The sequence below is a fragment of the Prionailurus bengalensis genome, chromosome B3 (assembly GCF_016509475.1).
Source record: "Prionailurus bengalensis isolate Pbe53 chromosome B3, Fcat_Pben_1.1_paternal_pri, whole genome shotgun sequence".
NCBI classification, from domain to species: domain Eukaryota; kingdom Metazoa; phylum Chordata; class Mammalia; order Carnivora; family Felidae; genus Prionailurus; species Prionailurus bengalensis.
In genome coordinates, this window is record NC_057355.1 from 62,995,036 (window position 1) to 63,010,863 (window position 15,828).

General features: G+C 56.4%; 1 protein-coding gene across 1 annotated transcript; it reads right to left on the reverse strand.

Moving 5' to 3' along the window:
* Nucleotides 1–2,591: 2,591 nt before the first annotated feature.
* DISP2 (dispatched RND transporter family member 2) lies at nt 2,592–15,564 on the reverse strand. Its single transcript, XM_043555664.1, has 8 exons — nt 15,405–15,564; nt 9,820–10,149; nt 9,521–9,550; nt 9,249–9,372; nt 8,875–8,990; nt 8,569–8,696; nt 8,111–8,208; nt 2,592–6,581 (listed from the first exon to the last, which is right to left on the reverse strand). Exons 1-8 carry the CDS (start codon nt 15,515–15,517, stop codon nt 3,321–3,323), a joined length of 4,200 nt encoding a protein of 1,399 aa, XP_043411599.1. The 5' UTR covers nt 15,518–15,564; the 3' UTR covers nt 2,592–3,320.
* Nucleotides 15,565–15,828: the final 264 nt, after the last annotated feature.

The following is a 15,828-nucleotide window of genomic DNA, read 5'->3' on the forward strand; positions in this document are numbered from 1 at the left end:
GGTCTGCTGAAACTCAAAGGAAATTGGAAATGCTTTACATCTTGCTTTCCACAGTTGGGGCTGGAGAGGCAAGCTGGGTTACTCACTAATGTGGATTGCCTGCTGTTGGTATGGGCCCCTCTAGGTGTAAGGTGATGTTTTAGGTCACCACTGGGTTCTTCCAGTCTTTTGGGCCCGGCCGTAGAAAGAACAGATCCAGTTGGTACCTTAACTACTCTGGCTTGTCTGCCTTCCTGTAGGGTGTTGTGACTGTGGCCTGCAAGAACGGGATCCAGAAATCCCCGAGTAGGGTCCTCAGGTGTGCCCAAATCCTCGATGCCTGCCCCACCCACCCCTCCGTATTCTAACGGAGCCAGAAAAAGCTTTGAAGCTCCAGTCCTAGACACCATGTCTCTTCTTGCAAGACACAAGAGAGGGTGTGGGGGAACAGGTTCTTTTGGTCTGGATCCCTGCTGCCCTCCCACAATACAGGGCAGAAGAGCCTTGGTGAGCTGCTCAGAAGCAACTAAGATGCTGGTCTCTCTTTTGAATCAAGGCCAGACTTCTGCTTATGCTCAGGAGGAAGGGCTCACCTCGTCCTCCCCCTGGCTGATTGTGCCAGATGAGACCAGGGCTCTCTCGGCCCGGATGTGTGGCAACAGGAGGACACGTCCATGGTGTAGAGAAGCCAGGACCCTGATGAACAGCCACAGGCCAGACAGGTGGAATTTCACTTGGACATGAAGACAGAGTGGTCCCAGCAGACCTCCTGGGGGGACGGGTCCAGGTTAGGTCCTAGTCACTGCCTCCTCCTCCTCCTGATGCCAGGGGTCAAGTGGATTTGATTTTCTTATTTTGCAAAGGAGCCGACATATCCCGTCATTCCTGCCCACGGTCTTCTCTCTCTTCCACAACTCCTGCTGTCATTCGGGTTCCTGCTCCCCTTCTGGGCTACTTGGGGTGGGAGGTAGGTCTCAACGATATAAGGAAAACACAAAACCAAAAATGCCCCTTGATTTGCCTCCAGCGTGGTCACAGACTGTTTGGCCCTAGAAAAGTCCCTTCCTGTCTGTGATACTCATCTGTAAGACGGCCTGGATCAGTGGTTTTCATGCTACATTCTGTGGAGCTGCCAGGAGCTTGAGGGGTTCCCCAGGGCCTGTCTGAGAGGCACAGTAAAAAGGGGAGCTCAGCTGGCTCTGTATACCCCACCCAGAACCCACTAGGGTCACTGCTTGTTATGTTTTATATGCTGTGTTTTCACACAAGGATTCTTTGAAGGAAGGGTCCTGAGGCTACAGAGCTTGAAAACTGTTGGAATTGGGGCGCCTGGGAGGCTCAGTCGGTTAAGCGACCGACTTCAGCTCAGGTCACAGTCTTGCAGTCCGTGGATTCGAGCCCTGCGTGGGGCTCTGTGCGGACAGCTCAGAGCCTGGAGCCTGCTTCAGATTCTGTGTCTCCCTCTCTCTCTGTCCCTCCCCCCTTGTGTTCTCTCTCTTTCAAAAATAAATAAACTTAAAAAAAAAAAAAAGAAAAGAAAAGAAAACTGCTGGAGTAAATGATCATTAAGGTCCCTTCCAGTCTGAGATACTTGCACTTCTGAAGCCAGCTTGAGTTGTTTCCCTCCTGGAAGCCTTCCTGGTCACCCAGTCCTGGGTACTTGACCTCCAGCGATACTAATGGTGACAGGCATTTGGCCCTCAGCATGCCCTGCATGGTGCTGTCAGTGACCCATTGCTCCTGTGTGTCTATGTGAGCTGTTTTCCCAGCTAGAGGGCGGGCTCCTTGAGGGCAGATGTTCCATTTTCTTTCCATGCCTCCGTCTCCCCGAAGTACCGTAGGAGAGTAGGTATTCAAGTAAATGTGCTCCAAGCGCCATCGCTGTCACGTGGGCTCAAAAACCTTGCGGAGAGACTCTGCTTTGGGGAGGAGGAGTCACCTTTTGGTCTGCTGAGAACCCCCAGAACGTCATGTCCTTAGGAAGCTGGGGACCCTGACGCGGGGAATAGCTTTAGACTCACACACTCCCAAAAGGGGCAGGCCTGGGGTCCTGCCTTAACTGAATTCCGTTCAACCTCTACTACCCTCAGTGCCTCTCCTGACAGGGGCTCTCCATACACTGTGGCCATGGAAGAAGCATGCCCCTGAACCCGGGAAGCAGATCAGCCAGGATGCCCCATAGCCGATAGGTTCTCAGTGGATCTGAAGGGAAGCACTGGGCAGATGCGGAGCAACTTGCAGCCAGCTCAGAGTATAGCTCTCTCTCGAGACCGAGGTCTAAAGAGAGGAAGGAAGGGAGTGTTGCACTCAGAGACACCTGTGAAGGCAGGTCGTAAGAGGGTGCCAGAGGTGAAGGGTCAAGTTTGCTACAAGCCAATGTCCCTGGGGCAGGGAGCCAGGAGAGTGGAAGTTTCAGCGGGGAGTGAGCCAGGGAAGTTGCTTCCGCCTGTACTAGTTCTGTGACTGTGGGTCAATCGCTTAAGCTTACTTACTCTCAATGACTTTACCTATAAATCGGGGGCAGAAGGACGTGGCTAACCGCAGGCTTCCCCATAGTGACATGGTGAGACTAAGGAGAAAGTGGGTGTGCAAGTGTTCCGTAAACTAAGAGATGCAGGATGTAAAGGATTCTTATTGTTCGTTCACAGGGGAGAGCACGCTTCGTGTACCAGAGCAGCTCCCCACGAGGGACCGTCCTGTAACTGACACTCTGAGGCTGACCAGCCCTCCTCCTCCTGCTTCATTCCCAGCAGCCGTCTCTGCCAGGCCCTGGCAAATATCTGGTCAGCCCAGGGAGTGTGAGGGGGTAGGGCTGTTCAGGAAAGAGTCACTTAATTCCGGCCAAGAGAAGCTCTCCAAAGAGAAGGAAGTGTCCTGCTGAAGAGCCCCTGAAAGGTGTGAGGCCCTGGAGGCTGCTGAGGCTCCCTAGGGCTCTTCTGGTTGGTGAGGTGCCCTGGCAGGATTCCACGGACGGAGTCCCTTCGTCCCACTTGGCTTGGGGGCTGGGTCAGCCTCGCCCTGATACCTGGAGCTACACATCTGGCCCTCCCCCTTCCAGAGGTCCTGGTTGGCATATGGGGACAAATGAGACCTCAGCAAGTTACAAGGAGAGCTTGACATTTCTCTCCAAAGACCCTCTCCACTGAATCCTCCAGATGTGGGGAGTAAGTAGCAGTCTGGACCAAGGCTGAAACATCTGGCAGGGTTTAAAATCCACAGCTGGAGGGTGAGACCTCTCCATGCTGATGCGGGCAGACACTATCAGGCTCCAGTCTGGGGCTGCCCCCCTCCTGTCACCTCTGACAGGCTCTGTGCCCCAGTCCTGCCTTCCTGGGCCTCCCTCAGCTACTGTAGCCTGAAGTGTGGGTGCTGGGCCTGCGTAGCCAAACATCTGGCAGATCTGGCTGGCTGTTGGGCAGCACCACAGGGCTGCCATCCCCTGGTGCCCCACGGCCCTTCCAGGAGGAGCTGCTCTGGTGGGAGGCAGGCAGCGACGGGTCATATACGGTCTCCCTCAGTGCCAGCCATAGGGTGTCTCGCTTCTCATTCAGCTGGCCCCGCTCAGGTACCGTTTGCTCTGTTTCGTCCAGGTCCTCTGGGGAGGCACCCACAGAATCTGGCACTCGGGCACTGGGCTCAGAGGTGCTTAGGCAGGTCTCGTCAGAGACGCTGAGCCCCTCCAGGGTGCTAGCTGAGGAGCAGAGGCAATCCGGAGGCTCCACGGCCTTGGGCTTGGGAGGGTGGGCCGAGGCTTCTGGTGAGGCCTGCACGGGCTCAGCCTTCTGCCCTTGGGAGTCCTGCCTGGCTTGGGTTTTGGGGCTGGGGCCAGCCTGCTTATAGGGGGAGGAGGTCTGCAGGGCCGGGCACTGGCTGAAGACTGCCTGGTGGTCCAGGAACAGCTCCCTTGGGGAGGCAGGGGCCGGTGGGGGCCGGGGGCAGCAGGGGCCATCATGCAGCTGTAGATCCTCAGAGAGCACCGAGGGCCGGTGGGACAGTTTGCTAGTGGCTGTGCTGGTGTCAAAGCTGGGACTCCGGCGCCGTGCCAGGGGCTGTAGCTCGTATTGTTCCGAGCAGGATCCGGGTGCCTTTCCCACTGGCCCTGATCTTGGGCGGCCTGCCTTTTCCCCACTAGGCTCCCCATTCCCAGCATCCCATGGCAGGTGGGCACAAGGCCAGAGGATCTGCCCACAGTTCTTCTCTGGTCCAAAGAAACAGCACAGAGATTGGAAGAAGAAGCTGGCAAAGCCACAGCTGACGCACTTGACCATCATGAGGACAATGCCCAGCTTGCGATAGAGCAGCACCGTGGCAGGCAGCATGAGCACACCGGCCGCAAACAGGGCCGCGGCCCCCACAGCCGTGGCACAGCTGGTCTGGCGCAGCGAGAAGGCCACGCGGCTCAGGCGGTCGGGGTGTGGGCACAGGTGATAGGAGATGCAGTAGTTGACAGTGAAGTCTACTGAGAGGCCCACGGAAGCAGAGAGAAAGAGGGCTTCGGCAGTGTTGAGCTGCCATTCGAGTAGAACCAGGAGCCCCACGGTGAGCAGTACGGTGCCTGCCACCGCTGCCACGGAGAACAGGCTAAGCGGAACGTTCCAGGTGCCCAGCAGCAGTGTGGCAAACGCCAGCGCCAGAGCCAGGCCCAGCACCACAGCAGGTTCTGTGCTCAGGCTGTGTTGCAGGCTGTACAGCTCCAGATGGCTGGTAAACCAACCCCGGTGGAGGCCGGGAGGTGCTCTGCCCAGCTCCCCTGCCAGCCAGTGGCTGACTTCAGCATAGAAGTGGTGTGCTTGGCTGTAATCTGTACTGTACTGGAAGTTAGTCTGGAACTGCAGAACCAGGGCAGCCAAGCCGCCCTGGCTATTGAAGCGGGGTCCTAGGTCACGGGTGCTGTTGGGGCCTTGCTCCAGAGCCATCATCTTGAGGCAGTGCAGGAAAAGCTGGGGTGCCCAAGGGAAGCCTGAGTGGCCACAGCAGAGGCCAGGCCCCAGGCGGGCACAAGCAGGACTCTCCACCCAGCGCTGGAGGGCCTCCATGAAGCACAGCGTGGGCCAGCCCTCGGGCTGGACACCAAAGAAGCTCTGATTCCGAGCTTCGTGGCAGAGTGCCAGCAGCCAGCGCTGGGCCTCGGGACCGCTGGCAGAGAAGGCAGGGTCACTCACCAGGGAGCTGTTGCTGCGAGGGTCCAGCGGGTCTCCAGTGTCCACGGGCAGGATGCCCCACACCAAAACCACAGGCATGTGGCCGCCCTCGCCCTGAGGCAGCCGCTCAAACAGGAACTGCTGGCGGTACTCTGCGTCGAAACGCTCGAAGGGGTGGCTAGGCCGGAAGACCTGGCCGCGGGGCGGCGACAGAGTGGGCAGCCGCAGACGGGGGCTAACGCCGGCGATGTAGGCGCCCCCTGCCGCCAGCGCGGCGAACCAGCAGATCCAGATGTAGCGGAACTTGATGACCCCACAGGGCAGCAGGCGCTGGAAGAGCAGGCGCGAGGTGCTGGCCGCCGCCCTCCGAAGGCCGCGGAGCCGCCGGTGCAGCGCCAGCGCCAGCCGCCGGGGCGCACTGCCGCCCCACGGGCCCTGCGCCCGGGACGCACAGCCGCGGGCCAGGTAGCGCTCGTGGAGCACGGCGGCGGAGGGCAGCCAGGCCAGCGTGAGCGCCAGGTGCGCCAGCACGGACGTGCCCATGTAGAGGGCGAAGCAGCGTACGGCCGGCAGACGGCTCAGGTAGCTGGCATAAAAGGCCGCGGCCGTGGTGAGGCCCGAGACCAGCAGCAGGTAGCCGAAATGGTGCATGGTGCGGCCCACGCGCTGTGCCAGCCCCCCGGAGGGCAGCTGGCTCTTGCTGAGGCGCCACAGGTCGAAGAAGATGAGGGTGTGGTTGGCGCAGACGCTGCTGAGCAGGACGAAGGCTGCCAGATTGACGAAGGGAAAGTAGGCCATGCGGAAGGCCACACGGTAAAGAAAGAAGGCAACCAGGAGGGAGCCCAGCACCCCCAGCAGCACCATGAGTGTGAGGAAGAGGGAGCGCAAGTAGAGGGCGATGCTGAGGAAGATGGCAGCCAGGGCCAGCAAGGGGTACACCGTGTCCTGGACCAGGTAGTGCCTCAGCAGCTCCTGTTTGAGGCCCAGGTCCATGCCAGTGATGGATGTGTAGTTGTCAGAGAGCCCCCAGGGGGTGGCTAGGCGGTCCAGGTAGATGCCCATCATAGAGGCACCCTTTGGAGTGGGCAGGAAGAGCAGGCTGTACTTGAGGGAGGGCACCTGGTAGTCAGCAGTCTGGGGGCTCAGGAAGTCCCTGTCCAGCAGAAAGTGGAGGAGTTGGTAGACGGCACTGCTCCGAGAGCACTTGGTGGGAACCTGGGCGCAGTGCGGGGGCTTGTCCTGCCCGGGGCCCAGACAAGAGGGCACCAGGGCACCGCGGTGGTAGTAGATGGCACAGGCCCGCAGAAGGGCCAGTGTTCGGGCTGCATCCGCTTGGGTCGTGTCCAGGCAGGAGGAGCGGTTGGAGAGCACGGCCACGTAGTTGCCCAGGGACCAGCTGGGACAGCACTTGTTGGCTTCCGTCCGCTGGCACAGAGCCCCAAAGCGGGTATGGGAGCGGATCTGTACAGCACACACAGCGGGAGAGAGCTCAGGAGCAACGCAGGGGCCCAGGTTTCCCCAGCCCTATCCAAGGCCCCCTCACCTCCTTTCAGGCTATAGGGCAGAGGCAGAGAGGTATCTCCCCAGCCCAGTAGAAGTGGCTTGTCTCAGAGCTGCACTTGGCTCCGGACTACATCTTGACTCCATCAAAGAGGAGCCTCAGGGATGCTGCCCGAGGCCTCAGCCTGAGAGGTCCTGCCCTGAGGACCCCTGCAGGTCACACACCCCAGCTCTTCACTGCCTGAGCCAGGAGTGCCAGTGGAGTGCCAGCCACAGAGGGGTCAAGGGTCCAGGGAACTGGAAGCAAATGATGGGAAAAGTGAGGCCAAAACATTCCAGGATCAGGGTCAGTGCCAAGCCTTAGCCCCCCACCTCTGTCCACAGGTCTGCTTAAACCCTCTTAGGGCCAGGGCTGTTTCTTTTACAGACCCCATGTCTCCTTTTCTCTCCCACCTGCTCCCACACAACACATCACAACAGCTGGTGTAGTTTGGGAGGGCACTGGCCTGGGGAATCAGAGGCCCGGTTTTGTCACCAACTGGCTGTACTGTACGGCCTTGGGCCTGAGATCATGGTGACAACAGTAACATTTATTAAGAGATTTCTGGGGCGCCTGGGTGGCTCAGTCAGTTGGGCGGCCGACTTCGGCTCAGGTCATGATCTCGCGGTCCGTGGGTTCGAGCCCTGCGTCGGGCTCTGTGCTGACAGCTCAGAGCCTGGAGCCTGTTTCAGATTCTGTGTCTCCCTCTCTCTGACCCTCCCCCATTCATGCTCTGTCTCTCCCTGTCTCAAAAATAAATAAACGTTAAAGAAAAAAAAATTAAAAAAAAAGAGATTTCTATTGCCAATCACTATGACAAATTCTATCTTGTTTAACTGTCACAACATCCCTATGAGACAAGTACCATTATTTTCTCCATTTTATATATGCAAAGCCTGAGGCACTGAGAGGTTAAGAAACATGCCTGCAGTCACACAGCTAGGGAGTATTAGAACTGGCCTTGAATTTAGGCATCTGACTCCAGGGCGCATGTTAAGGCGTCTTTTGGTACTTTGAATTCACTTGTATGGAGTGCCTTGGGCTACTCAGTGGTGTTCACACTATTTTTAGCAGCAAATCTTTCTTCAGATGTTATGGTATATGGCTTTCCAGTTGGCATGGTTGGATTGGCACTGCTTGGGTTGATGGAGGCTGGGGGCCTTGGGCTGGGTCCTCCTCAACAGCTCTTGAAGCTTTTCTTCGGGACCTTTTGAAAATCCCCAGGCTCCACATAGTCTGTGTCTTGGCTCTTATAAAAAGTCGACTCTTCTTTCTCCACCCCGACCTGGAGCCTCTCAACAGGGTTGGAATAATTTTCTAAGCTGGGAATATTCTTCCCTAGTCCACCCTGGCAGTCCTGGCTCAGCTGTATTTCCTTGAGATCAGGTCCCTGATGTCCCTGCCCCACCCCCACACCCCCCAACCCCTGGCACCTCCCCAGTCTGCTCACCTGGTCCCGTTCCATGCGACACATGGAATGGATGGCGTGCAGGTTCCACAGGCTGCCCGCTGAGGTCGACATGAACACCAGCTGTGCATAGCTCTTCTCTGCAACACACCCCACCCCCCGCCCCTTCCAGAGCTCAGCTCTTTGGCATCAGGTCCTGGGCCCACCAGAGGGAATACGCTTACCCAGGGCCATATGAGGTTCAGAGTCTCAGGAGTCTGAAACCTGTGCCAGGCTGCCTGATCCGGTGCTCCACCCCCACCCAGCTTGACTCTGTGTGGCTGGAGTACCCGAGACCTGCCTCAGCCTCCCAGCTGTAACCCAACTTCCTTGACTTGAACACGGCCAGCCAACCTCCTTCCTTTTCTGTCTGCCCACATTTGTTCTCCTGAGCCCTCCTGTTCTAGTAGGTAGGAAGGGGACCACCATGAAAGGCAAGAACTGGCTAGGCTGCAGCTTACCAGGGGGACCACAAAAGAAGTCCTCCTGCCCTCTGTCTTCCAGGGGTTCCACCATCCTTCGAGGCCGGACCAAGCCCTCCTGGGTACTGCTCCAGAGTGTGGGGCTCAGAGTGGTGTGGGGGTTTGAGCTGAGGTAGAGAGAAAACCTATGCCAGGCACCATCAAGGGGTAGGGGCTCAGAGGAGGCCAGATACCACTCCCCAGGGGATCCCAGCAAGTCCCTCTGACCTGCATTTGGGGAGGTCACCCAATGCCCCCTCTCTTTCCCCCATTCGCTTCAACAGCGGAAAGGTGGGAACCCACTACCTGTTCAGCTCAAAGTCTGGGGAAAGAGAAAGCAGCTTCCTGGGGCCTGTGAGGGCTTGCAGTGCTCTCCAGACCACTAGCTTGCGCCCAATGTCTGTGTCTCGAGGCTCAAAACCCTGCAGGAAGGAAGACAGAGAAGATCAGGCAGGAGGAGGGGTGCTCCGTCTGGCTCTTCTTGGCTCTGCCCCTTTGCATCCCTGGAGCAGAGAGGGCCAGTCCACCTGTCTGGATTGTTGGATGAGAGTATCGCCTCTGTACCATTTCCCCAACGTGCACTGCCACCCCACTCCAGCTGTGCTGTCCAACTTTCTGCCCCAGACAGAGCCGAGGTGGCCAGGCCTGGGGGCCCCTATCCCCGTCCCGCCCTTTCTTACCAGCAAGGGCTTGGAGAAGTCGGGCAGTCGGTCCCCCAACAGTCCAGCCAGGGTGCAGAGGAGGATGACAGCCAGACACAGCAGCAGCATGGCCACCGGCCACTCGGCAATCAGCTGGGAATAGCTGGGAAAGAGGAAGAGAACCCACAGGAATTGGTGTTGGGTAAGGCAGCAGGGTGTGGTGAGCTTAGGAGTCACCAAGAAGGGGTGGTGGGGCCAAACTTGGCACCAGCCTAGTCACCCTTAGGGGGCCAGAGAAGGCCCAGGCCTACCTCTTTGGCATCTGGAAGGCCCGTTCCTGCCTGTGGAAGAGAAGAAAAGATACTTGCTTGTCAGAGCCCTCTTGCAGGGTGGGAGGTAGAGGAAGATGGTACTAACCCTTACAGGCTGTTCTACTCCCAAGCTCCAACCCTTACTTCCTCCTCCATCCAGGCTGCCTCCTCCATCAGAGGCAGGAGACATCCTGGGCTGCCTCCTAATGAAGGAGTCCTGAGCCCCAGGGGCTCACTCCATTTTGAAGCCTTGCCCCACCTTCCAGTGGCAGCTTGCAGGCTGCTGAACCCCTCCTTACCTGACACTGACCACATGGTGCTGCACGGATGGTGGCTTCCAGGCCCCATCTCGCTGTGAGGGGGCTGGAGAAGGGCTGAGGCTAGAGCCATGGGAGCATAGAGCTGCCCGGTCCCCAAGCCCTGGCAGGGAACTGTCCCCCCGGTATTCCTGTGGTGCCTTGGGATAGGTGAAGTGTGCAGGGGCCAAGGGGCTGGACGGGCCCCCAGGCTGGAGGGTGGAAGTCGCTGGTGGGGGTCCTGAAGAACTGGAAGGTTCCTCAAGGGGGCAGCTGTGGAGAGAGCAGCTCTTCTCTGGGCTTGCCTCAGGGGCCACAGCCTTGCTTTGGGACCTGTTGAGAGAGGAGACAAGGGTGATGGGGGCGGGGGTCATCCCATGCCCCATCATTGTTCAGGAGTGGGAGGCAAGGAGCTGGGGGCTTGGGGTTGTTCTATTACTAGTCCTGGGGGAGAGGTGAGGAGGGTGCAGGCTACTCCCCAGCCTACCTCTTGGGTCCGCTATCTCATTCACTCATCTGTCCACACGCTCAAAAAACGTTATTGGCAGAGCCTGCCACATGCTGAACACCGTGCGTTTACGGATATGGTGTCCTGTATTCCTCACAAAAACCCTACAGGGGAGATACTTTCCTTGTTTTAGGAAATTGAAAATTTAGATTTGAAAATAGGTTCAGTGAGCCATGAAGCACTGGGCCTTAAACCCAGGTCTGACTTGCAGTCCTGTGCTCTTCCAGCTGCAGTCATCTGTTCATTCTCTTGTCGGACATTTATTGAGCACCTGCTGCAATCTTGGTCCCACCTTAGAGCCTGTGAACTTTCTCCTCCTTCAGCTTGGGGTGCTCCTCCCCCAGATAACTGCATGGCTCATAGCCCCTCTTTAGTCTCTGTTCAACTATTACCCTCTTAGAGAAGCCTTCCCTGACCACCCTTTCTAAATAATCACCTGTCAGCTCTCTATCCCCTTACACTGCTTTGTATTTCTTCACAGCATTTGCCCCAACCAGACCTTATAGTGTTGTCGTGTTTATTGCCTGACTCGCAAATGGAATGTGAGCTCCAGGAGAGCAGGGTCTGGTGCATTTGTTCATCTCTGCAGCCCTCGTGCCTTGAAGAGTGACTTGCACTCAGAAGGTGCCCAGGGAATATTTGCTGAATAACTACTGAGCACTAGATAGGCTGCTAATAGTGGTCCTGGGATGAATAGGGCCTTTGGCCTCTAGGCACTCATGGTAGGCAGGAGATGTTGACAACAGTCCAACATGTTGGGTGCTGTGAGAGAGGAAGTCAGAGGGCTGAAGGAGCCCAGAGGAAGGCCCAGCTTTGATAGGGGTGTGAGGTTTAGGGTATGCCAAACCTCAGGGAAGGTTTGGCAGAGGCAAGTGCTGCCCTTCCACCAGCCTTGGGCCATGGGGCAGAAGGTTTGCTTTGTAAGAGTGTGCACAGTTGGGAGAGGGAGTTGGGACCCCCAAGGAACTTGCTAAGGAAGAATCGGCAATAGATTCTTCTTTCCAAATTACTCATGAGAGCAGCTCTCGGTGCATGGATGCAGCCCCACTCCTTGGGTGCAGGGGGAGGTGGAGTCCCACCCAGTGGCAGGATTGCCAGACCTAAGACGAGAGAAGATGTCCACAGAACAGAGTAGCTGAGGGCTATGGAGGGTTTCCAGAGGGGCTGCGGACTGGGAAGCCCTGGCAGAGTTCTGTCTTCTCTCCCCATTCACCTGACTCACCTGGCTGGCCAGAACTTGTGTAGTTGTGTCATTTACGCCGAGCAACCCTGGCTTCCGGCCCTGCCTGCTGCACTGCTGAAAGGGTTATATGCCAGAGTCCCAGCCATGGTGGCAAGTAGACATTGCCCAGGGAGGCTGGGTTCTGCCCAGAGACCAAGTAGAGGAAGTGGATAGAATAGGTAAGCTCTTCCTCCTCCACCCAGAAGGACGACTGGCTGGCATAGCAGTCTGGGAAAGGATGAGCCCCATGCTGAGAGCAAAATGGGGGAGCACTGGAGGTGGGCTCCTGGCTCCATCATCCTTTAGCTCTGGGGCCTTGGGAAAGACACAATTCTTGGAGTGCTGGCATCCTTGCCTATTGAGTGAGAGTATGTTGATAATGCCCCCTCTCCGTTGGGTGTGGGAATTAACTGATACAACATACGTGAGGTGCCTGCCATGGAGCCTGGCATGTGGAAGATACATTTGCTTTCCTGCCCCTTCCCACACTCAGTTCTTCAGGAAGCATATAATTTAAGAAGTATGTTTATATTTACAATTTGACCTCTTTAGGCACCTCAGATAATGTATCTCCATTTTAGAACTTCTCGCACCTTGAGAATCTCATTACATATATAATTATAAATATTTTCCTTTTTGTTATCTAAAAGCTACGTCAGAATTTGATCTTATGGTTTAAATCACTGATACTTATTGGGGCACCTGGGTGGCTCAGTCCATTAAGTGTCCGACTCTTGACTTCGGCTTGGGTCATGATCTCGCAGTTCGTGGGTTTGAGCCTGCATTAGGCTCTGCACTGACAGTGTGGAGCCTGCTTGGGATTCTCTCTCTCCCCCACCCTCTCTCTCTCTGCCCTCCCCCACTGGATCTCTCCTTCTCTCTCTCTCTCTCCCCCCCAAAAAATAAATAAAGAAACTTTAAAAAATCACTGATACTTATTTTTAAACTAACTCAACCTTTAGAAAAATAGGTATTTGACCAAAGATGTTCTAAAAAAAGACCTCAGATGACCCATAGAATTGATATAGCAGCCAGCGTCCTGGCAGATAAAAGACCTTATTGACCCCTCCCCATGGGCCAAAGGGAGGCTGGATAAAGCTGGATAAATGGCCAGGTTTATGTGCATAAGTATGGACATGTACTTCTTTAAGGTTTTTTTTTTTTTTCCTGCAGGTCTTTTTTTAGCACCTACCACATGCTGGGCACTGTTTTCGGTCTGGGTTAAATCCTGAAGGCATGAATATGACCCATTAGTCTTGGTCTCCCTCTTTATTTATTATTATTTTTTTAAGATTGTATTTTTTAAAGTAATCTCTATACTCAATGTGGGGCTCGAACTCACAATTCCAAGATAAGAGTTGCATGCTCCACTGACTGAGCCAGCTCCCTGGTCACCCTCTTTACATCAAAGCCTGCCTTCCAGGGGTCGGTGGTGGGGGGGCAGCCAGGGGGCCTTTCCAGCTGCCCATGGCCTTAGAGCACTCACTGAGCACTGGGCTTTTCCTAGGAGCCAGGCACTTCCACTTGGAGTGTCTGGTTTTGTTTTGTTTTGTTTTTTCTTCAAGAAGGGAAGCACTTTGGAGCTGCTGGAGGAGAAAGGAAACACTCTCCCTTAACCAGTCTGCCAAAGCTCGTAAGCCTGTATCGTTCTTTAGCTGGCTTTGTTCAAGGGGGGATTCCAGCCTCTACCATTGGTTTGCTTCTACGGGGGTCTCCCTGGCCCCAGCCCCTTCTTTTACACCCCCCTTATCCCTATCCAAGGGCCTAAGATCAGCTGGTTCTAAATCTCATCTTTCTTGACAGTGCCCATCATTGTCAGTGTGGCAAAATTTGAAACCCTCCACATTCCAGACTCAACCCTCCCAAGAAGAAGAGCCTAACTCTTTTGAGAAAAAAAGATTTCTCCTGCCAGCTCCTGCTGCCCTCTGTTCCCAGGATACCTAGTGATAATACAAGTTAAACATCCCAGGCCTTGCCTCCCCAGGCAGCTTTTATTCTTACCCCCTCAGTTCCATCGCTCTGATGAGGGTGAGAAACTTCCTAGGCTGGCCTGCAACCCAAGTGACTGGGGCAGGCAGGCAGGGGGATGGAAAGTGGTGACACAGGCTTCATCAAGAGGCCAAGGCTAAAGCAGCCATGGCCTGGCTGACAGGGCCCCAGACACAGAGCCCCCACACGGAAGACTCATAGGAGATAAATGTACATGTGCATCAACAGCACCCCCAGGTCCACAGACACATAGCCATATGGACATCCATGTGATCCCGCAGACAGGCCTAGACAGATGAGGGAGCAATTCATGCCACTAGGAAAATAAAAAGGTAATTAAAAAAAGGAACAGAGAATGAACTATTTCAAATTGCTCTGTAGTTAATGCATTAGTAAAGGACTGTGTGTGCTTACACACGTGCAGTTTTATTCACTGTGTATCTAACCCTAGAGTAGTCCTTAGCTCAGCAGGAACATATTTGTGTTTCTTGAATTGAACTGTGTCCCTTCACCTGCTTGGTGCCCAGGGTCTCTGGGGAAGTACAGAGAGAGGCCAGAGGTCCCAGGGAGTTGCTGAAGGAGAGCAAGTGGTTCCTGTGCCCAAGAATGATCCTCATGTGCAGGGAAAGTGATTAGACTAGATAGGGTTTATCCTTGGTAAAAGAAATATCCAAGGCAGCAAATGACTCTCCAGCCCCTTCTAGGGATGCTCCTGGTCCCAGGCCCCTGCCCTGCTGTGTCCTGCTCCTGTCATGTCCGTCCCTAGCTCCTTGGTCAGGCCATAGTCCCAGGTACCCCCCTGGTCCAGGGAACACATCCATCCTATTTCACCTCCTTGAAGAAAGCTCTGTGCCTTTCGGAGTGAAAGGTGGCTAAATCTATCCAGGCTGATGTGTTGACAATAGAGGGAAGAGAACATTTTTCTCCACTTGTGGGGCCTCCTCTTTGCTCTGAGGTACAGAATGTACATTTTAACTGGTGCAGTGTAGACATATGTCCATCTCTGTTTTTTGCCCCCAAATAATACCTCTTATTTCAGTCCAGGCAAGAGAGAGACAGGCAGTATCATGTCAGGGGAGGAATTCTGAGGGTGGCAGACCAGGCAGGGCACAGAAATTGCGCCATATTGCTACCTGGCTGGGCTGTTCCCTCACACATATGGTGGAGGAAGGTGGAGGAGAGGCACCAAGATCTGGGTCCTCAGAGAGAAGGTGTTCCTCTTGTCCCACCGGCCTAGGGCTCCTTCAGGGATAGTACTGACCGCGGCCTGAGCCTTAGAGCCTGCCCACCCTAGCGCCTCCAGGGCCTGTCGGCGGCTGCCACACGCGGGCACTCAAGCCCACATGTGCGCAGCCGGCCATGCAGGGCAGACTGGAGACTGACGGTGATGTACAAAGACAGTCCTTGGCGTGGCGGCGAGTGTCTGCTCTCCCCAGGACACACACCTTGGGGATCCTCCTGTCTACCCTGCACGCGCACCTTCGAGTACAGTGACATGCTGGAACCCAGACTGCGGGCTGCGGGCTTGGAGCTTACTGAGAAGATGCGGGGGCAGGGCCTAGACGGAGGGGCTCAGAGGGCTGGAGGGGCGGAGGAACCCCCGGCCTTAGAGGTAAGGTAGGAACAGTGGGTGGGGCAGGTATTGGGCAATGAGGGCGACGGGGACTGACAGAAGGGGGTATCAGGGACGGAGAAAATTGACCCGGCAGAATGAGGGCGTGGCCAGGGGGCCGGTAGCTCGGGGCGGTGGAAGGGGTTCTGGGAGGGGCTGGGGAATGAATGAGGGAGACATATGGCGGCTACAGGGATACCTGGGGCGGGGGTGCTGGGAAGGTCTGCGAGCCGGGTCTGCGGAGCGGTCCGCCCTACCTGTCCGGGGAGCTGCCGTCTGGGGCCAAGGGTTCCTCCTTGGGCTGCTGCTCCTCTTCCGGACCCGGGCCGGGAGCCGGACCGCTGCTGCTGCTGCCGCTATCAGCGTCCATGCCCGTGGGCGGCGCCGCTGTCCGGGAGCTGGTGCTGAAGCGGCGGCGGTGGCGGGCTCCCGCGCATGCGTCGGCGCCAGGCGGACCGATCGGTGGGCGGGGCCGACAAGAGCCCAGCCAATGGGCGCGGCACCGGGGGTGGGGACAGAGGCTTCTCCCCGCGCGGCTGCCTGGCGCTGGAGGCTTTGCAGTCTTTTAAGACTCCGGGACTGGTAGTGGTGGCCCCCTCTACCCAGGCCAAGTCTGAGAGCTGCTGTTAGAGGGGCCCAGCTGTCTGGCTGTAGCCTGCACTTTGGCCTTTCCCAGGGGGA